The sequence below is a fragment of the Mobula hypostoma genome, chromosome 21 (assembly GCF_963921235.1).
Source record: "Mobula hypostoma chromosome 21, sMobHyp1.1, whole genome shotgun sequence".
Classification (NCBI taxonomy): Eukaryota; Metazoa; Chordata; class Chondrichthyes; order Myliobatiformes; family Myliobatidae; genus Mobula; species Mobula hypostoma.
The window spans coordinates 4,323,468-4,350,772 of NC_086117.1; the positions used below are offsets into that span (position 1 = coordinate 4,323,468).

General features: G+C 46.0%; 1 protein-coding gene and 1 long non-coding RNA gene across 3 annotated transcripts in view; one reads left to right on the forward strand and one right to left on the reverse strand.

The window, feature by feature from the left end:
* The first annotated feature begins 10,355 nt into the window (after window positions 1-10,355).
* Window positions 10,356-26,901, forward strand: si:ch211-243g18.2 (uncharacterized protein LOC559906 homolog). The gene is made up of 8 exons (XM_063073328.1): window positions 10,356-10,799; window positions 14,668-14,750; window positions 17,422-17,578; window positions 18,659-18,823; window positions 21,114-21,239; window positions 23,167-23,384; window positions 24,590-24,630; window positions 26,609-26,901. The coding sequence occupies exons 1-8, from the start codon at window positions 10,428-10,430 to the stop codon at window positions 26,725-26,727; spliced, it is 1,281 nt and encodes a 426-aa protein (XP_062929398.1). The 5' UTR covers window positions 10,356-10,427; the 3' UTR covers window positions 26,728-26,901.
* The window catches only part of LOC134359750 (uncharacterized), a 134,737-nt gene continuing 120,617 nt past the window's right edge, over window positions 13,186-27,305 (reverse strand). For both annotated transcript variants that reach the window (XR_010021193.1, XR_010021196.1), the window contains one exon: window positions 13,186-13,333. This is a non-coding gene — a long non-coding RNA (uncharacterized LOC134359750). The remainder of the gene's footprint in view (window positions 13,334-27,305) is intronic.

A 27,305-nucleotide genomic window follows, 5' to 3' on the forward strand; every position in this document is an offset into this window, starting at 1 on the left:
AATGTTCTGATTGCTATCATCACAATTCCATGCTTGGTACTGCTTGGCTTGTTTAACATGAACTCTTTACAGTGGGGTGTCAGGGTGGAACTATGTCTCCATCAAATGAGGCGTAAGCTGCTTCTTCCCTCCGCTAGCCTGCAGGTCACCCTTGGGCAAGGTGTAGCACCTGCCTAGCAAACTTGATCAGGGTCACGTGAAGCCATGAGAGCAGGTGGTGGATGGTTGTACAAGCAGCTGGTGCATATCACAAGTCCTGGTTATGCGACCCCTGATGCCAGGCAGACAATCTCTGAAGAGTATTGACAATGGCTGGGGTCACCTGTCTTGTAAAGACTCTGCCCTGAAGAAGGCAATGGCAAACCACTTCTGTAGAAAAATTCGCCATGAACAAAAACGGACATGAGCCCACGATCGCCTACGTCATACGACACAGCCACAATGATGATGATCCCAAAGATATTACGAAAAGCTTGAACATCACTTAAATTCCTGGCCATAAACATATCAGATGACCAGCACAAGGAAGGCATTACCAGCATCTTAACTTTCCTAGAAAGTAAAGGGGTTTGGAATTTCACCAAATACTCTAACAAACTTCTACTGGTGAAACTATTTTAACTGGCTGCATCATGGTCTGGTACAGTCATTCAGATGCCCAGGAATATAAAAAGCTGTAGCGAGCAGTGGACTAAAACCAATATATCGTAGGTACATCCCTCCCCACCATCGGTACTATCTGCAGGAGACACTGCCTCAAGAAGGCAAACCTATCAAAGGTCCCCACCATCTGGCCTTGCCATCTGCTCACAGCTCCCTCCAGGCAGGTGGTACAGAAGCCTGAAGTCCCACGCCATCAGGTTCAAGAACAGCTACTTCCCTTCAACTATTCAGTTCTTGAACCATCTGGCACAACCCTTACCACCAGCAACACTGTGACCACTTTAATCACTTTGCATTAAAATGGACTTCTTTTGTGCTCGAATTGTGTTCTTTCTTGTAAAAATTATGTATAATTTATGTTTAATATACATAATTTAGTGAATGTTGCTTATCTGACAACATGTGCCTGTGTTGCTGTTCCAAGTATGTTTTTGATTGACCTGTGGTTACATGCATCTTTGTAGATTACTAAAATTTTCAGCCTCTCCTGTCTGCTGCAGCATTTGATAAGATCGAGTCTGTTCTTAAGCTCCCCTTTCTTCACCAGACCCGTATCCAGTGATTCCTTCAGTATCCAAAAATCTATCAATGTCTTCCATGAACTTAATCAGCAATTTGAGCCTCTTAGACTCATTGTTTCAGGTCAATGACTGTCCAACAAGATGCTTAGAAAACTGAGTTCCAAAGGAGAGAATTCAAAAGATTCCCTACTTAAAGAAATGTCCTCGTATCTTCATCCTGAATGAGTGACAGCTTGCATTGAGAGTGTTTCCCTGGTTCAGGACACACCTGTCACAGGACACCGCTCCCACAGGCAGACTAAGTCAAGTCAGGGTAGCTGCCAGGCCTCATACCCCAGTGAGATAAGGACATGCCTGTCAGAGCATGTGAAGTCAGCTCCGGCAAACTGGGTGGATGAGATCAACAGTGAGATCCAACGGCCAGGAAGGTGGTCCTGCAATGGAGAGCAAAGTGCACGCTGAGGCACAAAGTCACGTTCACCCACTGCGACCAAGGAAGACCCCAGTTGTGACGCTTGTTCGTACCACTGGATCTGGGTCTGGACTCTGGAGGTCGAAAGCGTGGAACTGCCCCAGTGCAGTGGCTTTCCCACACAGGTTTCACTGTCATCATTGGCTATGATGGACAACCAAGCCCAGACCACCTGAGCACAACATGACAAGTCTCAACGTTTCACATCGCACTGTCTGTTTGTGACTTCATAAATGCTAATTAATACTGGTCGGTCTTGCATCACTGAAGATTAATTAAACTTCAATAATTAATAATCAATAATTATTACTTGCAAGCAGAGTGCAGAAAAATTCACAAGGATTTTGCTGGAACTATGGGGATTGAGTTAAAAGGAGAGACTCGGATCAGCTTTATTATCACTGACGTAAGCTCAGTGGCCACTTTATTAGGTATGGGCTGGTTTTCTGTCGCTAAAGCCATCCACTTTAAAGTTCAGCATGTTACGCTTTTCTGCACACCACTATTATAACACATGATTATTTGAGTTACTGTCACCCACAGGAACTGCAACTCACTGGGTGTTTTCTGTTTTCTGCACCATTCTCTGTAAACTCTAGAGAATGTGTGAAAATCCCAGTTTCTGAGATACCCCATGTGACACCAACAATCATTCCATGGTTAAAATCACTTAGATCACATTTCTTTCCCATTTTGATGTTTGGTCTGAACAACAACTGAACCTCTTGACCATGTCTGCATGCTTTGATGTATCAAGTTGCTGCCACCTGATTGGCTGATGAGATATTTCCCTGAATCAGCAGGTGTACAGGTTGGTCTGATGAAGTATGAATGAGTAAAGTTTGTCGTTTCGTGGCAGCAGTATAATACAAAGACATAAAAACACTATACATTGCAAAAAAGGAATAGTGAGGTCATGTTCATTGTCCGTTCAGAAATCTGATGTTAGAGAGGAAGAAGCTATTCCTGACACATTGAGTGTGTGTCTTTAGGCTCCTGTACCTTCTCCTTGATGTGCTACAGGAGACTAGGATAAGCTGGGACTGTTTTCTCTGCAGCAAGGGAAGCTGAGGGGTGATCTTTTAGAGATTATAAAACGATGAGGGTCGGAGGTAAGATAGATGGTCATAGTGTTTTTCCCCAGGGTAGGGAGGTCTGAAGTAAAAGGCCAAAGTTTTCCGGTGAAAGGAGAGAGATTTAAAGGGGACCTGAGGGTCAAGTCTTCCACACAGACAATGGGGGAAGTATGAAAAAAGCAGCCAGAGGGAGTGGTAGAGGAGGCAACAAATTACAAACTTCAAACACGTACTTGGTTTAGAGCAGGGGTTCCCAACCTGGGGTCCACAGACCCTTCAGTTAATGATAGGGGTCCATGGCATAAGAATGGTTGGGAACCCCTGGCTCAAAGGGGTAGGTGCCAATTGTCGGCAAATGTCACTAGCTTAGGAGGGCACCTTGGTTGGCGTGGTTGAGCTGGCTCAAAGGGCCCATTTCCCTGCTGTATGAATCTGCTACTCTAAGTTAGACCATCAGACCATAACACATAGAAGCAGAATTAGGCCATTCAGCCCATCAAGTCTGCTCTGCCATTCCATCATGGCTGATTTATTATCCCTCTCAACCCTATTCACCTGCCTTCTCCTTGTAACCTTTGATGCCCTGACTGATCAAGAACCCACCAACCTCCACTTTAAATATACCCAATGACGTAGCCTTCAATGAAGTTTCCCTGGCAAAAGAAATTTTTCCTCATTTCTGTTCTAAAAGGATGACTCATATGATAATGCTACCCTCTCTTGTACTAGACTCCCCCACTATTGGAAACATCTTCTCTATGTCTACTGTATCTAGGCCTTTCAATAATCAATAGGTTTCAATGAGATCTGCCTAATTCTTCTGAACTCCAGCAAGAACAGGCTCAGAGCCATTAAATACCCCTCATAAGTTAACCTTTTCATTCCTGGGACCACTCTCGTGAACCTCCTCCAGACCTTTACCAATGTCAGTACATCACTCCTTAGACAAGGAGCCCAAAACTGCTCACAATACTCTAAAAACAATTTGACTAATGCCTTATACGGGCTCAGCAGCACATGCTTGCTTTAATAGCCTAGTCCTCTCAAAATGAATACTAACATTGCATTCACCTTCCTCGCCCCTGACCCAGCCAGTTCATTGAGGTTACCCTTCAGTTGTCTACAGTCAGTACGGTCTGCTTAATCTGGTTCCTGCACTCCCTCTACCCCCAGTACGTGCTCATTAGATAGGGGGATAGGACCAGCACACAATATTCCAGCTGCCACTGTATTCCAGTGAGGTGTCTCCACTTTTGTACCCAGACTTTCTTGCAGCAAAGGTCGCCATACCAATGTACATTGAATTTCAGTGATTTGTGTACAACGCCACCTGTCCACACCAACTCCTTTCAACTTCTTTCATGCAATAAGCACTGGAGGGAACATCCCCACCTTTTTGACAATTACATTCCATGTCACATTCTCGCACATTCATAGCATCACCTTGACATCTCTTTGCCACCCACACTACTTTGAATCTTACTGCATGCCTTCACAGACTCAAAAGTGTACAGTTCTGACCAGCTCTTGCTAAAACCTAGGAGATTATCTGGGCTGAGGTAACATTTAAGCAAGGTATTCACTTGCCTCTAGAACAATGTTGAAATAGTTTGAGTCAACTCAGTTGTAAAATTAAAATACTTCTTTCATTACACATTTATGGACAATCTAAATTTGATTTTAAAGGAAGAAACACACTCTCTGTGCATTTCAGTCTAGTAATTCCCCCAGTGAAAACATGTGGTAGTCAATTCATGCACAAAAAAAACAGACATATCTGGATAATCTATTCTTCTAGTGTTGCTTAAGGGATAATTATTATTATTAATTAGTTATTAATCATTATAAATAGTTAACATTTGTTTTTCATAATTGTTCATTAATAATAATTATAATTAGTAACTCTAATAGAATCAATAACAGGTTTATTGTCACTGACTTTAATCCTGACGTGTTGTTTTGTGACAGTAATATAGTACAGGCCTAACAGATTACTATCAGTTACTAAATAAATAAATAAATAAACAGGTAGATTGATAAATCAATATATCAATAGATAGACAGAAAGATCTGTTGCTATCTAGGTAGATAGGCAGGCAAGGCCAAGGTAGCGTGTAGCGGAGAGCACAACGCTATTACAGCTCGAGCGTCGGCGTTCGGAGTTCGATCCTGACTTCCTCTGTAAGGAGTCCGTGTGTTCTCCCTGTAATATGCGAGGGTTTCCGCCGGATGCTCCCGTTTCTTCCCACAGTCCAGACATATCGGTCAGTAGGATAATTGGTCATTGTAAATTGCCCCGTTGTCCGATGATTAGGTTTGTGTTAAAATTGAGGGGTGCTGGGCGGCGCAGCTCAAAGCGCCGGAAAGGGCCCGTTTCACTGTATATTGATAGGCAGACCGCTACAGAGACAGGTACACACATGGATGGACAGACGAATAAATAAATAACTTGATAAATAATAAATAAATAACGTGCAAAAGAGGAACAGTGAGGTAGTGTTCATAGGTTCCTGCTATTATTGGTAGTTATTAATTAATAATAGGCGATCATTATTACTAATCCGAGTAGGCAGCGCTCCCTCGGCGCAGTAGTAGTTTGTTATAAACCTGAGGGTTAGCCCCGGGTTAATGTGACAATCAACGCAATTAACCACGGACACAACCGGCAGGTTACCCTGTCAGACAAGATACAACAAACCGACATCATCAGATACACGGAACATTGCAGGCTGAGCGATATAGATCTGATTCTGATGTGGTCGGCATCCCGGTGAAAGGTTTCGGCCCGAAACGTCGACTGTTTACTTCTTTTTCATAGATGCTGCTGAGTTCCTCCAGCACTTTGTGTGTGTTGTGCAAAATTTCCAGCATCTGCAGAATCCCCTGTGTTTGTGTAGGGTTTGTATATACCACACAGACAGCGCACGAAAGGAACACATCGCCATTTGGAAGATGTATCGGAAGACAGGGAACAGTGGTGCGCAAAATTTTACAGCCTTCCCGGTTTTCTGTTCTGGCAGAGATAGAGAAGGCAGCCCCTCATACCTGCCCCGGAGTATCGGGGTGTAAGAGATGGTCCAACGTGTCCAACCACAGGTGACGCCGACTCCCACCGCACTGCATCCGGAGCGCGGCTCCCGGAGTCCCGGGGTTCGGGTGGGCTGGATTCCATCACAAGGGCAGACACGGTTTGGGTTGACGTGATGTTTGGCCGTGCGTACTGCATTCCATGCGCCATGAAGCTGATTCCCACCAGTATTACAGTAACGCAGACAAAGAAAAAACAAACATTTAAGGCGATCGTCATAAGTTAAAAGGTTTTATCAGGAGAAATGGGAGACGCGGCAATAGAGTCACGCCCTCTATTAAGGCGACTTCAGTACAGTATTCAACATTGTTTAATGTCATCCCCAGTACACAGGTGTGACACTCGGCACAGGAGTGTCTGTACATGAGGTGACTCTGACGGGAAAACGATAAAGTACTGGTGGTTGGGGGTATGGAGAGGTGGGTTATTGGGTGGAGATGTTGATCAGTCTTACTGCTTGGGGAAAGTAACTGTTTTTGAGTCTGGTGACCCTGGTGTGGATGCTACGTAGCCTCCTCCCTGATGGGAGTAGGGCAGACAGTCCATGAGCAGGGTGGGTGGTATCCTTCATGATATCACTGGCCCTGTTCTAGCACCCTTTTTATACCTCATTTCCCCCAACTCATCCAAACCCCCTTTCTCATATCTGCAGGGGCTGCTCCTTACCTTTGTCCTTATCTTATTTATGGGGTGGCTGGGTGGAGATACGTCTTTACCAAATGAGATGAGGGGCGCTCCTTCCCTCCACTAGCCTGCAGGATGCAGGTCACCCCTGGCTAAGGGGTAGCGCCTGCTTAGTGCTCCTCCCCGCCCCCTCCCCCAGATCAGGGTCACAGGAGGCCATGGGAGCGGGTGGTGGATGGTCGTATGAGCAGCTGGTGTACATCACAAACCTTAGTTATATGACCACTGACATCAGGCAGACAACCTCTGAAGAGTATTGATAACGGGTGCGGTCACCCATCTTGTAAAGACACTGCCCAGAAGAAGGCGATGGCAAACCACTTCTGTAGAAAAAATTGCCAAGAACCATCATAGTAATGGAGACCGTGATTGCCCACGTCCATACGACACGGCATATAATGATGATGACAATGATTTATAGGCAGTCACCCTGTAAGGAGGGTCACGAGGAGGGACGTGGATATCGAGTGTAATTGACATTCACCCATATACCTGTACACAGGTCAATGAAACAGTGTTCTCCTGGGGCCAAGGTGCAAAACATAGTACCGACAGTTACACTCAGCACTCAGCACACATAATTACCATAGCAGAAAAACATCAGTTACAAAAATATATACATACAGCCCAAGTCCCTGAGTGTCATGGCCTTAGATTGAAGGTGCATGGGATGTTGTCCTGGATCCTGGTAAACGTGTTCCTGTGGCTGGCAAAGGTAGCTACCCATGGGTCCTAGAAGCAGACAGTGGAGGGTCCCAACCATGCCAACTGCCTGGCAATGTTCTGGGTGTATGTCTGTGCCCAGATAACCATGGAGAGGGAACTTGTGGTGTCCATGAGTACCATTGTGATCTTCCAGGCTACTTCGACACCACAGGAGATAAACCGACATCCTTGACAAGGGTGGGAACATTTTAATTTAGTTCACAATATTGACTGCATTAGACACTGTTTTTGTTAGTGTTTATTGTAGTTTTGTTGAATGTAATTTATAATAGATGCATTTTTGTAAAGTGAAAACAAGGCTCTCACTGACGTGGTGTTCAGACACAGATTCAGAGAGTTCGCATCTACGGTCCTAACCCCAATCCCAGGCACATACCGTGATGACCGAATGGCATTGCTCTCTAGAATAAATGGTGAGATGGGAATATTGGTCAGCATGGACCAGTTGGGCCGAAGGGCTGGTTTCCATGCTGTTTGACTCTGCGACCAGGACATATGCAAATTTGCTTCAACCAAGGTGGGAAATCACAGGTTGGAGAGAAAGACAATTCTGGAGAGAACCTGTCATCATAAACACAAGAGATTCTGCAGATGCTGTAAATCCAGAGTATCACATAGAAATGTTCTCAGCAAATAAGGGGAATGAACAATCGACATTTCAGGCCAAGATCCAGCCCTGATGAAGGGTCTCAGCCCAAAATTGTCATGGTCCCGTCTGGCAATCCCCCACCTTGCTATTTGCCTCAAGAATTGGGCCTCGATCACCTCATTTAGATTCCAATCATTCCCAAGTACCACTAACTACACGCACCTGCTTCCCATCAAACGGCAGGATAAAAACCCTGTGACCACAGCAGGAAACCGCCAGTTCGTTGGTCGACTCTTGTGAGAGTAAACCTTGTTTCCTGTTCCTGAGAACTGTTAGTTCTAAGCTTCACTTTGATTCCTGGATATTGGCTCCCCATTCGCGGCGGTGCTACGCCTAACGACTCTGCCTCAGCATCTGTGTCCTGCACTTGGGTTTGTCCCCAGCCACGTCCTTGCAACAAAAATGTCAATTCTTTACATCCCTCCATGGATGTTGCCTGACCTGCTGAGTTCCTCCAGCACTCTGTGTGTGTGTGTGTGTGTGAGGATTTCCAGCATTTGCAGAATCTCTTGTGTTTATGACGAGAGGTTCTCTCCAGAATTGTGTTTCTGGCCTAGAATCAGAATCAGGTTTAATATTACCAGCATATGTTGTGAAATTTGTTGTTTTGTGGCAGCAGTACATTGCAACACATAATAATAAAAACTATAAATTACAATAAGTAGATATAAAATAAAGTTAAATAAAATAGGTAGTGCAAAAACAGAGGACAAAAACTGAGGTAGTGTACATGGATTCATTGTTCATTCAGGAATCTGATGGCGGTGGGGGAGAAGCTGTTCCTGAAATGTTGAGTGTGTATCTTCAGGGTTCTGCGTCTCCTCATTGATGAGATCACGGAGAAGAGCACATGTGCTGGATGATGAGGGTCCTTAATGATGGATGCTGCCTTTTTGAAGGCAGCCTCAGTGCTGGGGAGGTTAGTGCCCGGGATGGTGCTGGCTGAGTTTACAGATTCCTGATCCCGTACAGTGGATCGTGACTGTGTTGCTCCTCTCTGTCACAGCTGGCCAACCCGCTGAGTATTTTCTGATTGTATTCCGGTTTCCTTCGCCAAGGGTTCATTATGTTTTGTTCAAACCCTGGCAGAATCTCACAGATTACGGGTGCCACCGTTTTAATATCACCTCGGTCTGTGTGGGAATGGGATGCCAGTAGGGCAACTTCGAGGCTGGCGCAATGTTTTACAACGCCAGTGATCAGGATTCAGTCTGTAAGGAGTTTGTACCCTCTCCCCTTGAGTGTGTGAGTTTCCTCCGGGTGCTCCAGCTTCCTTCCACATCGCAAAGGTATATATGGATTGGCAGGGCTGAGTAAATCGTGGGCATACTCAATTTAAAGTATGTATACCATCTCGACCTGTGATGAATCGTGAAGATGTACGTGATAATAAATGCACTTTAAATCTGTACTATTTTGGTGACGGGAGCATGGCAACACATGCAACGCATTTCACTGTATGTCTTGATGCTTCGACCACAGGATATAGGAGCAAAATTAGGCCATTCAACCCACTGAGTTTGCTCTACTATTCCATCACGGCTGATTTATTATCCTTCTCAACCCGTGTGGGTTTCCTCCAGGTGCCACGGTTTCCTCCCTCTTACCACAGAAGTACAAGTTAGGAATGTGAGCGAGCCCTGCTGGCACCAGAAGCATAGTGACCCTTATGGGCCTTCCCCCCAACCCATCCTCGGACGGTGTTTCTCATTGACACAAACAGTGAACTTCAATAACCTGTGATAACCGAAGTTAATCTTTAGTGAGCAGTGGCAGCGTTTGAAGAAATCTCTGCCCAGTTATCAACAAAATAAAACCAACGCACTCAACCACTGTTATACCACCATTGGAACGCCTATCACTTGATCCCTAGACCACATTTCAGGATATCTAATCTGGCTACCCTCCTCCTACCTGCATACAAGCAGAGGCTAAAGAGCAAGATTCCAGAGGTGAGGGCAGCAAAGAGGGGGTTGCGAGAGCTGGCTTTTGGATTGTTTCGAGTTGGTGGACAGGGCCCAGTTCAAGGACTCATTAGAGGATCTGAACCAATATGCCACAGTGGATGTACACGTGGCAAGTAAAGCTAACGGGTGCGATGATAGGGGTTAGTACAACGCTCTTATAGCTTGGGGCGTCCGAGTTCAGAGTTCGATTCCAACCTCCTCTGTAAGGAGTCTGTATGTCCTCCCCGAAAATTACATGGGTTTCCCCCGAGTGCTCCGGCTTCCTCCCGCAGTCCAATGTTAGTCGGTTAATTCGTCACTGTAAATTGTCCCGAGATTCGGCTCGGGTTAAATTGGGCGTTGCTGGGTGGCGCGGCTCCGAGGACCTATTCCGTGCTGTTTCTCTAAATAAGTAAGTAAGCAGACAAAGTTTGGCAGGGCGGTGATAGAGGGCGTTGTTTGCGCCGGTTACCGAGTGAGAACCGAGGTGGAGCTACGCTCTCCCTCTCTGTATATATACCCCACTGGGATGCACCTAGCGGAGTGCTCAATCCATCGACCGCTCGGTTCTCCTGTCGCCTGAATCTTCACTCGGTGCAGACATGCCCAGTATCGCCGGCAGCGTCCCCAGCCGGACCTCCTTCTCCAGTCTGTCGGCGCAGAGCGGCTCCTGGTTCACCGGCAGGCGCTCGCTGGTGCCCGGCTCCGGCTTCCGCTCCAGCTCCATCCACGGCGGCAGCATCAGCTCGTCTGCCGCCCTCCTGATGTCGGCGGCGGTGGCCGAGCCCCGGGGCGAGAAGGAGACCCTGCAGGATCTGAACGAGCGGCTGGCCCGTTACCTGAACATGGTGCATTCGCTGGAGACCAGCAACAGGGAGCTGGAGGTGCAGATCGGAGCGATCCTGGAGGAGAGGAGAACCACCGAGCGGGACATTAATCCCCTGCTGGCTCAGGTTCGCGATCTCAACAGACAGGTAAATAGATAGATAGATATACTTTATTGATCCCGATAAATAAACCTCTTTCATCCTCATACCTCACAATGCGCCCTCTCCCACAAACTGTTCCACACCCCCAAATCGCAATACCTCCCCAACATCACCCACACATCCTCCACATGGGATTCACGCCTTTATATCGAATAGACTAATTATTGCAACTTCCTTTCTACTGGCCTTCCAAAGCAATCAATTGACAAACTTCAATTCATCCAGAACGTCGCTGCTGGACTTGTAACCAAAACCAGGATGAAGGAATATATCAGTCCAGTCTGCATTGGCGTCCTGTATCTTTTAGAATTGTTTTTAAAGTTCTCTTCCTTGTTTTTAAAGCTCTTTAATTGTCTGGAATTAAAGTACATCACAGAATCGGTTTGGTTTTACAAACCTACCCGAGCTCTCAGGGTTTCTTCCGCCTGTCCCTTAAACAATCTCGCTCAAAAGATATTGGCAGATCAGCTTTTGTGACCTACGCCCCTAAACTATGGAATTCAATACCTAAAACTATAAGGGATGCAGACTCAGTTGACAATTATAAACGCCAGCTCAAAACCTATTTATTTAACCTTGATTTTAACTAACATCTTTTTGTCGTTTATTATCTATTTTATTTTTATTTTATTTTCAGTTATAAACCACTTTGAACTATATCGTCTGTATGGAAAGTTTTCGATAAATAAAGTTACTATTATCCCAGCCCAAACTCTGACACCCCCCAATCCCCACACCTCCTGCCGGGGTCTCCCATACACCAACACCCCAGACCCTTGAAACCCCTCCAATCCCCACCCCACCCCCGTCACCCACGTACCAAAACTCCAGAGCTCCCAAACCCCCACACCCCAACCCCCACAGCACCCCCAACCCAGGGTCACCCCAGACCCTCAGAACCCCTCCAATCCCCCCCACCTCCCCCACCCCAGGGTTACCCACACCCTAACACCCCAGATCCTCGAACATCCCCCAATCCCCACCCCCTCCCCGGATCACTCACTCACTAACACCCCAGATTCTTGAACTCTTCCCCCAATCCCCACACTTCCTCCCCCCCATCCTGGGCCACCCACACACCAACCCCACAGACCCCCCCAAAACACCACCCCAATCCCTATACCTCCCCCCCATCACCCACACACCAAACCCCAGACCGTCAAAACCCCTCAAATCCCCACACCCCCCCAGGTCACCCACACACCAAAATCCCAGACCATCCCAACCCCCCACACCTCCCCCACCCCAGGGTCACCCACACCCCAACACCCCAGATCCTCGAACATCCCCCAATCCTCCCACACCCCCGGATCACTCACTCACTAACACCCCAGATTCTTGAACTCCCCTCCAATCTCCACACCTCCCCCCATCCCGGGCCACCTATACACCAACCCCCCCCCAGACCACCCCCAAAACACCACCCCAATCCCCATACCTCCCCCCAGAGTCACCCACACACCAAACCCCAGACCATCAAAACCCCTCAAAACTCGACACTCCCTCAGAGACACCAACACCCCAGACCCCCCGAACCAATCCCGACAGGGTCACCCACACCTTCCTCCCCAGAGTGACAAACTGTCACCCCCAGACCCCCAAATCCCTCATCAATCCCCACACTTCTCCTAAGCCAGCAGCACACAAACTGTCTCCAATGCCTCATGCCCCCACGTGCTATCCACCCCAGATCTGCTGCACTCCTCTGTCTTGCACCCCTAAACCCTCCTGAACTTCTTCCTCCCTTGAATCGTCACTGAATTCATCAGACAGATTGCTGTAACTGTTGTCCACAAGTGCCTGAGCTGGCAGTGATGGGGAGAACTGCCTGGGAAAGACCACCAGGTTTGGCTGGGTGGAGTGAGAGAGGAGATGGGGAACTATCTCCTGGAGCAAACCAGTAATACACAGAGAGATTCAAATGCCCTCACAGCTGTGGGGAACCATTTAATAGATTTATAAAAGTGATTCAGAAGCTGGTTTGGAGCCCGGTGATGCATGCTTTCAAGGTTTTGTATCTTCTGTACATATGCAAGACAAGTGTTTCACTGAACCTTGGTACTTCTAACAATAATATTTCAATTCCTGATGTATGTCCACATAGTGGCCCCAAGTGCATTGGGGCACAAGAACAAGGACCCTACCTAAGGCAGGATGTTTGAATCTCTGTGTGTGTTCCTGGTTTGCTCCATGAGGCAACAGTTCACCAACATGGTTCACCCCCTCTGAGCCCACCCCTTCTTACACTCCATCCAGCCAAGCCTGATGGTCTTCTCCATCCGTCGGTTGGTCGTTGGCACAAACAATGCATTTTACTGTACATTTTGATGTGCATGTGACAAACAGAGCTAACTTCATCACAGTGTGGACAGCAATCTTTCAGCAGCTTTAATGAAAACCAAACAATCCCGTATCGAACTCCACTTCAGTGTTGTTTTTTTGTCCAAGTGTCAAGTTGACTGGGCCATCTCGAGGATCAGCTTTATTCACTGAATACGTTTCCATGGATTAGGAATTTGCTGTGATGTGTTGGTCAGGGCACAACATGTAACAAAAAACAACATTCAACAATTATAAAGAATTATATATAAAATAAAGTTAGAGGTTAAAATATGGATATGGAATAAAATGTGCTTAGATACATAAATCCCAGCATGCATTTACAATGTAAACAGTATTACAAATAGTGGTTTAAAGTGAAAACTATCTAGTGCTTTCGCAGTGTATATGATGAATAAGCTCTTCTCAGGCTACCATCTAGGCAGAGGTATCAATTATAACCAACAGTTTGATCACAAAGCCGGCCACCTTCTTCAGGAATGAAGTTTGGGCAGGTCTAGACCAGTGGTATCTATATCCTCATAGTCTGTCCCTCCTAATTGGTTAGACCTCATCCAATCAGGTTTCCACTCCCACAGCTTGTTTACGATCGAATTCTTTTCCTCTAGTTTTATTTCAATGGCTTGCTTTACCAGGCAGTCCCAAAGCCCATTGGCACAGCGCAGTAGTTTTGTCCCGTTGCAGTCAGTTCTATGGCAATTGCGAATGCAGTGTTTTGCTACCACCAACTTCTCCGGGTAACCAAACGGATACCCCTCCTGTGCCCCCCAATGCAGGTTTCCACTGTGCATCCTGTCTGGTCGATACATGCTACCTGGCGTTCACAGGGAGTCCTGTAAACGCCAGCCAACCCGAGTATCATGGCATCTTTGACCTGCATAAGCAGTGACTTGAGCTTCCTTGTGGGTTTGTGGGTGGTATTAATCCGATTTTCTTCAGGATCCTGGTGAACTTCCAGAAACCATGGAAATACAGGGAAATTTATACGGTTTAAAGTGCTTACAGTGCAGTGCAGTGATGGGAATAAATAGATAGAGAGGGATGTGGAGGAGCTAACTAGAATGATTGATCAGATTAACTGCCTGGGGAAAGAAATATTTAAGATGGCATGAATTTTTTGTTGAATAGCCCTAGAAGGGAGAATTTGGAAAAGGCAGCTTGCTGGGCGGGGTAGTGTCCACACTGATTTTTCTACCTCTTTTTTGTCCTGGACACACATAGTCATAGTCATACTTTATTGATCCCGAGGGAAATTGGTTTTCGTTACAGTTGCACCATAAATAATTAAATAGTAATAAAACCATAAATAATTAAATAGTAATATGTAAATTATGCCAGGAAATAAGTCCAGGACCAGCCTATTGGCTCAGTGGTGGTAGACTGCAGCCAACGACCCCTTTCTGCTGACCAGACAGTTCGCTGTAGTTTTTGTATGTTGTCAGAGGATGCTGCCCCAACCCAGACAGCAGTCTGATGCCAAGTTTGATTGAATGTTGCTCCCTTTGGTTTTCAGATCCACGATCTCACCCTGGGTAATGCCGCCATCGTGCTGCAGATCGACAATGCCAGGCTGAGTGCAGAGGACTTCAGGATGAAGTGTGTAGTAGAAATCCTTCCTCGCATTTGCACTTGGAGCTCAGTTCAAAGGGCAAATACGCAACAGTTTAGACAGCATTTGTGGGCGCGGACACAAGTGGGGCTTATCCATCATGTACACTGAGTATCAGTTTATTGTTAACCCATTAGCAGGGCTGGCATCAATATAGACTCAGATTGGAAAGGAACTGTTTCTCTGGCAGAACTTTCTGTGCATCAGATGGGTGTTTAGAACATCGATTGGGTGGCATGGTAGCGTGCCATTACAGTGCCAGGGACCCAGGTTCAATTCCTGCTGCTGACCGTAAGGAATTTGTTTGTTCTCCCCAGGAGCACAAGGATTTCTTCCGAGTGTTCCTGTTACCTCCCACAGTCCAAAGACCTATGAGTTCGTGGGTTCGTTGATCCCATGAGTGTCATTGGGTGTTGTGTGCTAGTTAGACTTGACAAGTTATTACTCTGCTGTATCTTGAAATAACAATTAAAAAAACGCAGCCCAGAACAAGCCCTCTGGCCTGTGATGTCTCTGCTGAAAAGGATGTTCAATCAAACTACCCCTTCTGTTTGCGCAAGGCCTGCGTCCCCCCGCTCCCTGCGCGCAGCCCGCGTCCCTCCGCTCCCTGCACACTCATTTGCCCGTCTGTGGTAGTTGTCCACCGTGCCTCACAATGATAAGAAACCTGCGCGGCAGATCTTTTAAAGTGCAAAAGCCGTTACACTGGGGCATTTCCACTCTCTCGACTTCAGAAGTCCGGGTCCAGAGGTACGAATAGGTGTTGCCATCTAAGAGCCTCATAAACTCCACCATCACGTCTGCTTCCAGCACCAGCCCTGGCAGTCCATTCCAGGCACCCACCACTTAACGTTTACAAAAAAACTTGCCCCGCATATCTCCGCTCAACTTTGCCCCTCAATTTCAATACAATTTGCAATGATCCAGTAGCTTCATGGCATTAATCAGATTGCACTTAAAAACATCATAATTTTTTTAATTGCTTCAATTATTTATGGTCCATATCCTGACATCTCCCTTACCCTGGTGGGGAATATTGTTCACAGTTCCGTCCTGTACAGATTGTGTACCACTGTAGTCTGTGAAATCTCACTTCTAGTTGTAGAGGCTTGTCAGAGGTTACAGTGGGACATTGATAGGATGCAGAACTGAGCCGACAAGTGTCAGATGGAGTTCAACCCAGATAAGTGTGAAATGCTTCATTTTGATAGGCCAAATTTGAAATCAGAATATAACATTAATGGTAAAATTCTTGGCAGTGTGGAGGATCAGAGAGATCTTGGGGCCTGTGTCCACAAAACACACAAAGCTGCTGTGCAGGTTGACAGTGATGTTAAGAAGGTGTATGGTGTATTGGTATTCATCAACGGTGGGACTGAGCTCAAGAGCCGTAAGGTAATGTTACAGCTATATAAAATCTTGGTCAGACCCCACTTGGAGTACTGTGTTCAGTTCTGGTCACCTCACTGCAGGAAGGATGTGGACACTACAGAGAGAGTGCAGAGGAGATTTACAAGGATGTTGCCTAAATTGAAGAGCATGCCTTATGAGAATAGGTTGAGTGAACTTGGCCTTTTCTCCTTGGAGCGACGGAGGATGAGAGATGAGAGATGACGGAGGATAGAGGTGTATAAGATGATGAGAGGCATTGATCGTGTAGATAGCCAAGGTTTTTTCCCCAGGGCTGAAATGGCTAACACAAGGGGGCATAGTTTTAAGATGCTTGGAAGTAGTTACGGAGCGGATGTCAGGAGTAACTTTTTCAGTGGTGAGTGCGTGGAATGCACTGCCGGCAGTGGGGGCGGATACAATAGTGTCTTTTAAGAGATTCTTAGATAGGTACATGGAACTTCAAAAAAAAAATAAAGGGCTATGTGGTAGGGTAATTCTAGGCAGTTTCCAGAGTAGGTTACATGGTCGGCACAACATTGTGGGGCAAATGGCCTGTAGTGTGTTGTAGGTTCTATGTAGTTTGTTTAATGTCCTTCAACCACATGCATGCATGCAGATAAACAAAGCAACATTCCCCTGGGACCAAGGTGCAACACCCAGCACATAAAATAATATGAACAGATAAAACAGCATGCAGTAGATGCACAAGCTGACATCAAGTGCATTTACGACATATGGTTAAATATAGAACAGTACTGCTGTTACTTGTGTTGTCATCAATAATGTGTCCGAGTGGTACCGGGGTGTGCAGAAGTCTCACGGCCCGGGGAAAGGAAGAAGCTCTCGCCCACTCCCAGTCCTTGTTGGTGTACAGCAATACCTTCTGCCTGACGGTGGGAGGTCAAAGAGATTGTGGGATGGATGGGAAGGGTCCTTGACCATGCCAAGGACTCTGAATGCAGCAGTCCTGGTGTATGTTCTCGATGGGGTGGGGGGGTGGAGTGGGGATGAGAGACCCCCGTGACTCACTCAGTGGTCCTCACAATCTGTCAGATACCTTCCATACCCTCTTAATGGTGCTCCGTTAGGATGGGGGGTGGGGGGGGAAGCTAACTTTAGTTAGTGGTGTGGCACCTACCCTCTACGTGTTAATGTGTACTGGTCACAGGAAAGCAGCGCATTGCGGGGGAGAGGGCTGTAAAGGTTCAGCTCTTCCTGAGATGGACAGCGGTGATTTCCAGATTCTGTGCCCCTGTCCCGTTCCAGGCTGGAGTCTGAGTCAATTGTCCGTCAGGCTGTGGAGAACGATGTCGACCGTCTCAGGCGCGTCAAGGGGGAGTACGAGGTCAATGCCGCCTCCCTGAGGAATGAGACTGACCTGCTGACTGAAGAAGTTCTGTTCCTGAAGAAGAACCATGCGGAGGTAAGGGCTGCCACAACCAGCTGTTGCTCTTCAGTCAGAGAGCGCAGGCCGCGGACAACACCCGTTCCTGTCGGCCACAATCTATAGATTAATGGTCCCCCACCATCTACGCCATGCTCTCTTTTTGCAGTGACCTGGAGGTAACAGGTCTCACACCACCAGGTTCAGGAATCGTTATCATTCTGCAACTATTAAGTTCCTGTACCAGTGTGGATTACTTCATTCACCTAAACCCTGAACGAACTGATTCCAAAACCTAAGGACTCTCTTTCAAGGGCTTTGCAACTCGTGTTCTCAGTATTTTTTTTTAGTTACACAACTTTGCACATTGGTTATTTGTCAGACTTCATTTATGGTTCTCATGAATTCTGTTACACTGTGTATCTTTATTTTCCTGTAAATATCTGCAAGAAAATTAATGTCAAGGTAGAGGTACCAACTTGCCTCATTGTTTCTTTGCTGTGAGCCTGACTTGACATCAAATTTGCACGATCTAATTCATTCTTCATCATGAGGCACTGGATCACCATCCATCTCCCAAAACACGTGTCAGCTTCTATCCCACGGTTATCAGACTACTCAACCACCCCCCAGTACTACAAGATGGATTTTTGACTTCATAATCTACCTTGTTTTGACCTTGCACCTTATTGTCCAACCGCACTGCACATTCTTTGTGACTGTAACACTTCACTCTGCATTCTGTAATTGCTTTACCTTCCACTACCTCAACATACTGATGTAATGAAATTATCTGTATGGGTGTCATGCAAAGCAAAGTGCCTTTGATAAACCAATTTAAAATTTACCCATCTTTATTAATTGCCTCAAACACTGCTGAGGGGTGAATCCCACACTCTTAGCCCCCTCTGCCTCGCCAACTGAATTTTTGAATGGATTTATCTGTAACCACCTTGTAGGGGTGCCGATTAGTTTTGGAGACATTCAGCGTACGTCATCTTGTGAAGAGAGACGCCAGGACGAAGGTTAGATAGTGGGGTGCTCAGTAGGCGAGGGAACACTCCCAAACGGGAAGAGGTTGTCGCTCATCTGATCAGGCTGTGTCATTGTGTGTGGCAGGAACTTGATGGACTGAAAGCACAGCTGAAGACCGAGAGGGTTTCTGTGAGCGTGTTTTCTGGTAAGGAACCAGATATCTCTGACCTCGTGGCAAAGATCAGAACTGAGTATGAGGAGTTAATAGCAAAAAACAAAGCCAATGCTGAAGCCTGGTACCAGTCGCAGGTAAGGATTCTCAAAGCTGGCACTGTTGTTTAAAATTCTCTGTCTTCTCATCTTTATTTTGTCACTCACTCAGGCCATTCTGCCCATCCACCCTTGTACCCTGACCAAGTGCTGCCTTCCAATCTAGTTTTATTTGCCCACTTGTGGCCTATAACCTTCAGGATTCAAGATGATTTATCAGGCGTGCAGTGAGATTCGTCACTTGCACTAACAGCCAGCACACCTGAGGTGTGTGCAAGGGTTGCCACGCATTCCAGTGCCAATGGAGCATTCCCACAAGGCTCAACAGAAATCTTCTAAACCTTTCCTATCCATCGCCTGTCCAGCTGCATTTTAAACGCTGTTATTGTACCTGCCTCGGCCACTTCCTCTGGCAGCTCTTTCCCATCGTACAAACCACCATATAAGTGTAAAAAAAACAGAAGTTTCTGCTCAAGTCTGCATTAAATCTCTCGCCTCTCACCTTAATCCCATTCCCTTTAGTTCTTGATTCGCTAACTCTGAGAAAAAGACCGAATGTAAGAGAGAGTTGTGAGTATGACTCAATGATTGACTATGAATCGGGTTTGCTGACGTTTACATCGTACAATGTACCTGAATGTATTGTACTATCCCAGCGCCCAGAGTCGGTCTGTAGTGATAATGTAAAACAGGCCATTACCTCACAGGACAGGCATTTCAGCCGCCATGTTGTGCAGACCTTTCAGTGTGGTCGGGATATGGAGGGCTATGGTCCTGGTGCGGGTCGATGGATGTCGGCAGTTTCAATGGTTCCGCACACATTAGAGGGGTTTCTGTGCTGAACTTTTCTATGCCTCTATGACTTGATAACGTACTCCAAGATCACTCTAACCCTTCCCTCCTGCAGATCCCTCCATTTTCCTATCATCCATGTGCCTATCAAAAATGTCCCCTAATGTATTTACTTCTACCACCACCCCTGGCAGGGCGTTCCACACACCCACCTCTCTCTGAATTAAAAAATACATAGAACATAGAGCATAGAATAGTACAGCACAGTACAGGCCCTTCGGCCTACAATGTTGTGACGACCCTCAAACGCTGCCTCCCATATAAGCCCCCACCTTAAATTCCTCCATATACCTGTCTAGTAGTCTCTTAAACTTCACTAGTGTATCTGCCTCCTCTACTGACTCAGGCAGTGCATTCCACGCACCAACCACTCTCTGAGTAAAAAACCTTCCTCTAATATCCCCCTTGAACTTCCCACCCCTTACCTTAAAGCCAAGTCCCCTTGTATTGAGCAGTGGTGCCCTGGGGAAGAGGCGCTGGCTATCCACTCTATCTATTCCTCTTAATATCTTGTATACCTCTATCATGTCTCCTCTCATCCTCCTCCTCTCCAAAGAGTAAAGCCCTAGCTCCCTTAATCTCTGATCATAATCCATACTCTCTAAACCAGACAGCATACTGGTAAATCTCCTCTGTACCCTTTCCAGTGCTTCCACATCCTTCCTATAGTGAGGTGACCAGGACTGGACGCAGTACTCCAAGTGTGGCCTAACCAGAGTTTTATAGAGCTGCATCATTACATCACGACTCTTAAACTCTATCCCTCGACTTATGAAAGCTAACACCCCATAAGCCTTCTTAACTACCCTATCCACCTGTGAGGCAACTTTCAGGGATCTGTGGACAAGTACCCCCAGATCCCTCTGCTCCTCCACACTACACTACCTTTGATATCACCCCGATATTTTTCTCCAATCACCTAAAAATTAAGCCCCCTCATATTATTGATTTCTGCCCTGGGGAAAAAGGTCTCTGACTGTCCACTCTAACCTCTAACTTCTAGAGGTATCATCTTGTATACCTTTATCAAGTTGCCTCTCATCCTCCTTTGCTCCAAAGAGAAAATCTCTAGCTGGCTCAGCTTATCCTCCTAAGACATGCTCTCTGATCCAGGTAGCATCCTGGTAAATCCCCACTGACCCTCTAAGGTTTCCACATCCTTCCTATAAGGAGGCAACCAGAAGTGAACACGATATTCCAAGTGTGGTCTAACCAGGGTTTTATAGAGCTGTAACATTACCTTGTAGCTCTTGAACCCAACCCCCCAACTAATGAAGGGCAATGCACCACACACCTTCTTAACCACCCTATCAACTAGCATGGCAACTTTTGAGTTATCCCTCTGTTTCTCCACACTACTATATAGGGAAGACAATGTGAATTCCAAATGCAAGCTTGGAGTATTATTGCTGCATCGGTCTGTGGTGAGAACGTACACGAGATATCAGAAGTTGCAATGTTTCTATTCCCTATGCAGATAGAGGTTGTGAGCACCGAATCTGAGCAGAATACAAAAGCACTGGACGATGTAAAAGCTGAAATCACCATTAAGCGGCAAACGATACAAGGTCTGGAGATGGAGATGGAAACTCTGAAAGCACAGGTAGCTTGGCCAATATCACTTCTGCAATTCTACACAGCCACCATAGGGAGCATCTTCCCAGCAGCCATTACTGTCTGGTTTGGTGTGGCGTCCTCTTAAAACATACAAAATCTGTCAGGTCAGCATGGATTGTTATTGGCAGCAGTCTACTATCACAGCAGGAATTAGACCACAAGACATAGGAGAGATTTAGGGCATTCGTCCCACGGAGTCTGCTCTGCCATTCCATCATGGCTACTTTATAATTCCACAACCCCGTTCCCCTGCCTTTCCCCGTAACCCGGGGTTTCCCAACCTTCTTTATGTCATGGGCCCCTACCATTAACTGAGGGGTCCATGGACTCCAGGTTGGGAACCCCTTCTGTAACCTTTGGCACCCTGATTAATCAAGAATCTATCAATCTCCACCTTAAATATACCCAATACAGTATTAGCCTGCACCGTTGCCTGTGGCAATAAATTCCACAGTTTTACCACCTTCTGGCTAAAGAAATGTTTCCTCATCTCTGTTCTAAATGAATGTCCCTCAATTCTGAGGGTGTGCCCTCTGGTCCTAGACTCCCCAATATAGAAAACTTCTTCTGCACATCCACTTTATCCAGACTTCTCAATATTCAATGGGTATCAATGAGATCCACACCCTACCCCCTTTCTTCTAAACTCAGTGAGTACGGGCCCGGAACTATTCAACGCTCCTTGTATGCAAATCCTTCCATTCCTGGGATCATTCTTATGAACCTCCTCTGGTCCCTCTCCAACGTCAACACATCTTTTCTTAGATATACGGGGCCCAAAACTCCTCTCAATACTCTTGTGCAGTTTTACCGGTGCCTTATAAAACCTCAGCCTTACATTCTCGATTTTATATTCCATTCTTCTCAAAATGAATGCTAACATTGCAATTGTCTTCATTACCACTGACTTAACCTGCAAGTTAACCATTAGGGAAACCTGCACAAGGACTCCCAAGTCCCTCTGCATCTCTGATTTTTGAAATTTTTTCCCTTTTTAAAAAATAGTCCACACTGTTGTATGTGTCCAAGGCAAAGAAGCAGGCAATAAAAATCACTGCGGACACTACCCACCCGTCAGACTGCCTTTTCTAAAAGCTCCCTTCTGGGAAGCACTTTAGGGCTATCAAACAAAAACTTCACACTATCTCAAAAGTTTCTTCCCCTAGGCAATTAATCTGATCAATCAGTTTAGTTGGCTCTACCCCCAACCTCTGTTACCCCCATTACTTCACTGCACTATCTATAATGCTGTTACATTGTAAGTACATGTCGGTATTTATGCACATTTCATTCCATATACCTACTTTAACCCCTAACTTTACTTCTATATAATTGTGCAGAGGTGATCAGAAATTAACCAAAACTGCTAGAAACACTCAGCAGGTCAAGCAGCATCTGTGGAGAGGGAAAGAGAAGTTAAAGTTTCAGCTCGAAGCGATGCCACGGATATAATCCCACTATACTGCTTCAACCTGAAACATTACCTCAGTTTCTCCCTCCAGTTGCCTGATGGGCTGACCATTTCCAAATTTGTTTCAGATTTTCAACATCAGTGCTTTATATTTTAATTTTCATTTATGATTGATTAGCTTAATTACTGATTCCAGTTCTTTATAGTCTTGTGTAATATATGCAAATGTCACTTCCAAGCAAGGCAGTCCTTTGAACGTGTAATATGATATGTACCGTGCAGAGTAGGTCATTTAAAGCACGCACTTCCTCTGAAAGGAAGCTGTAGCTGGAATATTCAAATCATTTTACCAAGTTTCAAGGTCCAGCGTGCCTTCTTCGTGATTGCATCAATACATTAGGCCCAGGACAGATCTTCAGATATTGAAACAACTCCCCCTTTCCTGCTGATCCCTCAGTGAGGACTTTTAGCTCACTGGAGTATCCTTTGTTGAATTTCACAGATCGCAGGATTTGAAAATATGTTGGGTGAAACGGAGTGCAGATATGGAGCAGAGTTTGAAAAGCTGCAGTTAATTATCTCACAACGTGAAGCCGAACTGGCCGGTCTACGGAGTGAAGTGTTTAGAAACAAGGAAAAATATGACGATCTGCTGAAAATCAAACTGACTCTGGAAGCAGAGATTGCCGAGTACAGGCGCTTACTCAATGGTGATATGAGGTAATGGGAACACATTGCTGGGAAGTGTAATTGTCAGGGTTTTGTATGGTGGAAATTAGGGGTTAAATAGGAAATTTCTAATTGAGATTAGCTTCCAAACAAAGATTAGGTTCATTTGTCACACGTACTTTGAAACATAGAATGAAATGTGTTGTTGTCTCAATAACCAACACAGTCCAAGGATGTGCTGGGGGCAGCCCACAAGTGTCACCCTGCTTCTGGCACCAACATAGCATGTCCATAATCTACTAACCCGTACATCTTTGGAACGTGGGAGGAAACCAGAGCACTTGGAGGAGACCCACTTGGTCACGGGAAAAACGTACAAACGCCTTACAGACAGCGGTAGGAATTGAACCCCTATCAGTGGTGCTGTAAAGTGTTACACTAACTGCTACAGTACCCTTATGTCACAGTAGATGTTACAGTTTTGGTAATGAAAGACAGCCAATACAAGAGTGTGTAGTGGTGAACTTGTCAAACATGTCACAATGTGCACGTCATTTGTGTGTGGCTTGTCACATGTGCATGTCTGTTACTGTGGTGGCACATGTCAAATGCAGCCACTCACTGGGTTGCCGTTGTAGGCAGAGCTGGAGCTCTGGAAACACCATGTAAAGGGCTCTCAGTGATATTTGCGAGGCCCTTCTGAAGGACACAAGATGGGTAACAAACTGACTGCAAAACTGGGCCTTCCTTGTCAATACAGTAGCTCGCTGTTGAGTTGACACTTCTATCCTGAGTTTGGACATGAGGCCAGGTGTTGGGCTCCACTCGCAGGTGTGTTGGGGGAGGGGGGAGCTGTATGTCATGTGCTACATGATCACATGACTCCAAGGCACCCAGTGGTCATGCATTAATCCCACTGTAGTACTTCAGAAGGACTGTAGCACTGAACAACGATTTAAAATCAGGGTAACTCAAGAGCAAAGTCCTCTGGATGGAAAATAACGTGGGGAGAATTTATTTGAAGTTGAGGAGAATAAATTGGGATTAGAGCAGAATTGGTGTAAGTGAATGATTGGTGGTTGATGGGCTGAAAGATCAGTTATATTTTGAAAGGATTCTGATGAATGTTTCTTGTTTGAGGATCTTTAAATTGTCTAACAAAACTGCAACAACTTATCATGACTTTGGTTAAACTGTCCCTGAAGGATCTACAGTGTGCCACTGTTGTCTCACCACTGTCTGTATTATCTTTGCAGTGTGAAACCAGCTAGCCCTCCAAAATCTCCGACTACTCCCAGTAAGTATACATGCGCGGAAGGTCACTCGTATGCCTGATGTAGATGTGTCATTCCCACCGTCCAGCCCCACCATCCCACCAGGAGTGAGACCATAAGACTCATAGGAGCAGAATCCAAAAAGTAAATTTATTATCAAAGTACATATATGTCACCATATTCTACCCTGAGGTTCATTTTCCTGCGGGCATTCGTAGTATAGAAGGAAACACAATAGAATCATTGAGAAACCTCTCATGACAGACGGACAAATAACCAATGGCAAGAAACAACAAACTGCAAAAACGAAAAGAAGAGTAATAATAATAATCAATAAATATCCAGAACACAGGTTGTGGAATCAGTTCAATTTTGGGGTGAGTGATGTTATCTGCTCTGGTTCAAGAGCCTGATGGTTGAGGGGTAATAACCGTTCCTGAAGCTGGTGTTGTGAGTCCTGAGGCTCTTGCATCTACTTCCTGATGGCAGCAGCGAGAAGAGAGCATGGCCTGGGTGGTGGGGGTCCTTGATGATGGATGCCGCATTCCATTTGGCCCCCGAGTCTGCCATACGAACATGGCTGATTTATTTTCCCTCTCAACCCCATTCTCCTGCCTTCTCCAAGTTAACTAGTGCAGTTCCTGTGTGCCACCTTGGGTAAGGTTCACGATTGAGGAATGGAACTTTGAAAACAAGTGAACACCAAGTGCCAAGTTCATCATTTTGATTGTACCAGTCATTATTCTTTTACCCTGATCTATGAACAAAGGAAGGAATTCAGCCCAATGTCTTCAATGCCATTTAGTAGCTAATCATTTACCTGAGCTCCACTTTACTCCACTAAGTATAGCAGTATTCTGACAGGCCTTGGCCAGATGCCCTCTTCACCATCAGCGATGCTGCTTTTGGGGAGCTCTGCTTGAAGTGACCACCTACTCGCACTCCGAAGTGGTCAACCTTTGCACACACCTGGTTCTGCACAATCACCCAGAGCAGACGATGGGTCTCACCCCAAATCTTTGACAGTTCATCTCATCCACACATAGTACCTGACCCACTGAGTTTCTATTCTCCAGATGCCAGTATCTTCAGTCTCTTGTTGCCCCTCTCTTCTCTCACTCCATCAGTCATGTGGTTTAATGAAAGAGCAATGCGATCATTGTTCCTGATTAAATCCCATTGCATTGGTAATCTCAGTGCGAGATTTAAAAATCCTGCTTGGATCTCATCTGCCCATTCACCTCCCCCCTCACACCATTCAGGGCCCCAAAGAGTCCTTCCAGGTGAGGCAACTCTTCACCTGTGAGCCTGTTGGGGTTGACTACTGTACCCAATGCTTCTGTTGCAGCTTCATCTACATTGGTGAGACCCGATGTAGACTGAGGGACCGCTTTGTCGAGCATCTCTGCTCCATCTGCAGAAAATGGAATGTCCTGGTGGCCAACCGTTTTAATTCCTATCCCCATTCTCATTCTGACATGTCAGTCCATGGCCTCCTCTTCAGCCATGAGGCCAGTCTTGGGTTGGAGGAGCAACAACTCGTATTCTGTCCAAGTAGCTTCTAACCCCCTTTCCTCTTCTTCAGTTCCCCACTCTGGCCTCTTACCCCTACCTATCACTTTCTCCTGTTGCCCCTCCTCCTTCCCTTTCTCACACGGTCCATCCCCCTTTCCAATCAGATTCCTTCTTCTCCAGCTCTTACTTTTTCCACCAATCACTCCAGCTTCTCACTTCACTGCCCTCCCCCACCCACCTGGCTTCACCTATCACGTTCCAGCTTGCACACCTTCCCCTCCCTCCCGCCTTCATATTTCGGCATTTTCGTACTTCCTTTCCTGTCCCGATGGAGGGTCTTGCCCTAGAACATTCACTGTTCATTCATTTCCATAGAGGCTACCCGACCCACTGAGTTCCTCCAGCTGTTTGAGTGTGTTACTCTGGATTTCCAGCATCTGCAGAATCTCTAGTGTCTAACCTTATCTTCCTCTTCTTCCCATACAGCTGAGATCACAACGAGGAAGGTTGTCAAAGTCATCACAACAACTCTGGTTGACGGCAAGGTTGTGGATGAATCGAGTAAGGTGGAAGAAATCAGCGAACAGACGCAGAGACTGGAATGAGTATTCGCTGCTGTACCCATGGGGGTGTTTTGAAATGTTACACGTCAACAAGAGTCTATGTAATGGGATATAATGGTGTTTATAATGGTGTCTGAAGCAATGAACTGCAAACATAAACATGTATAAACATTTTCTCTTCTACCTACTCTGCAATGGCTTATCTTTTAATAAATACTGGAGTTCTTATCTTCAGGATTCAAGATCAAGGTTCAAGTTTGTTACATGCACCTTGAAACATACTGTGAAATGCTCTGTTTCTGTTAACAGCCAAGGCCCAATAAGTAAATTTATTACTCATGTACATACATGTCACACATACATATACAACCTTGAGATTCATTTTCTTGCGGGCTTTCATGTCCACTACAAGAAAAAGAGGGAGAAAAGTTGATAATAAATAAGCAATAATCTTTGGGAACATGTGATGAAGAGTCCTTGAAAATGAGTCCATGGGTTGTTCAGTGATGGGGTGTGTGAAGTTATCCCCTCTGGTGCAAGAGCCTGATGGGTGAGAGGTAATAACTGTACCTGAACCTGCTGGTGTGGGACCTGAGGCTCCTGTACTTGCTCCCTAATGG

Bases quoted from the DNA above. Each gene is read 5' to 3' on its own strand.
- si:ch211-243g18.2 (XM_063073328.1), top strand. From the start codon at position 10,428: ATGCCCAGTATCGCCGGCAGCGTCCCCAGCCGGACCTCCTTCTCCAGT. The intron at 10,800-14,667 runs GTAAATAGATAG...TTTGGTTTTCAG, and splicing joins TTCGCGATCTCAACAGACAG to ATCCACGATCTCACCCTGGG. The intron at 23,385-24,589 runs GTAATGGGAACA...TTATCTTTGCAG, and splicing joins TTACTCAATGGTGATATGAG to TGTGAAACCAGCTAGCCCTC.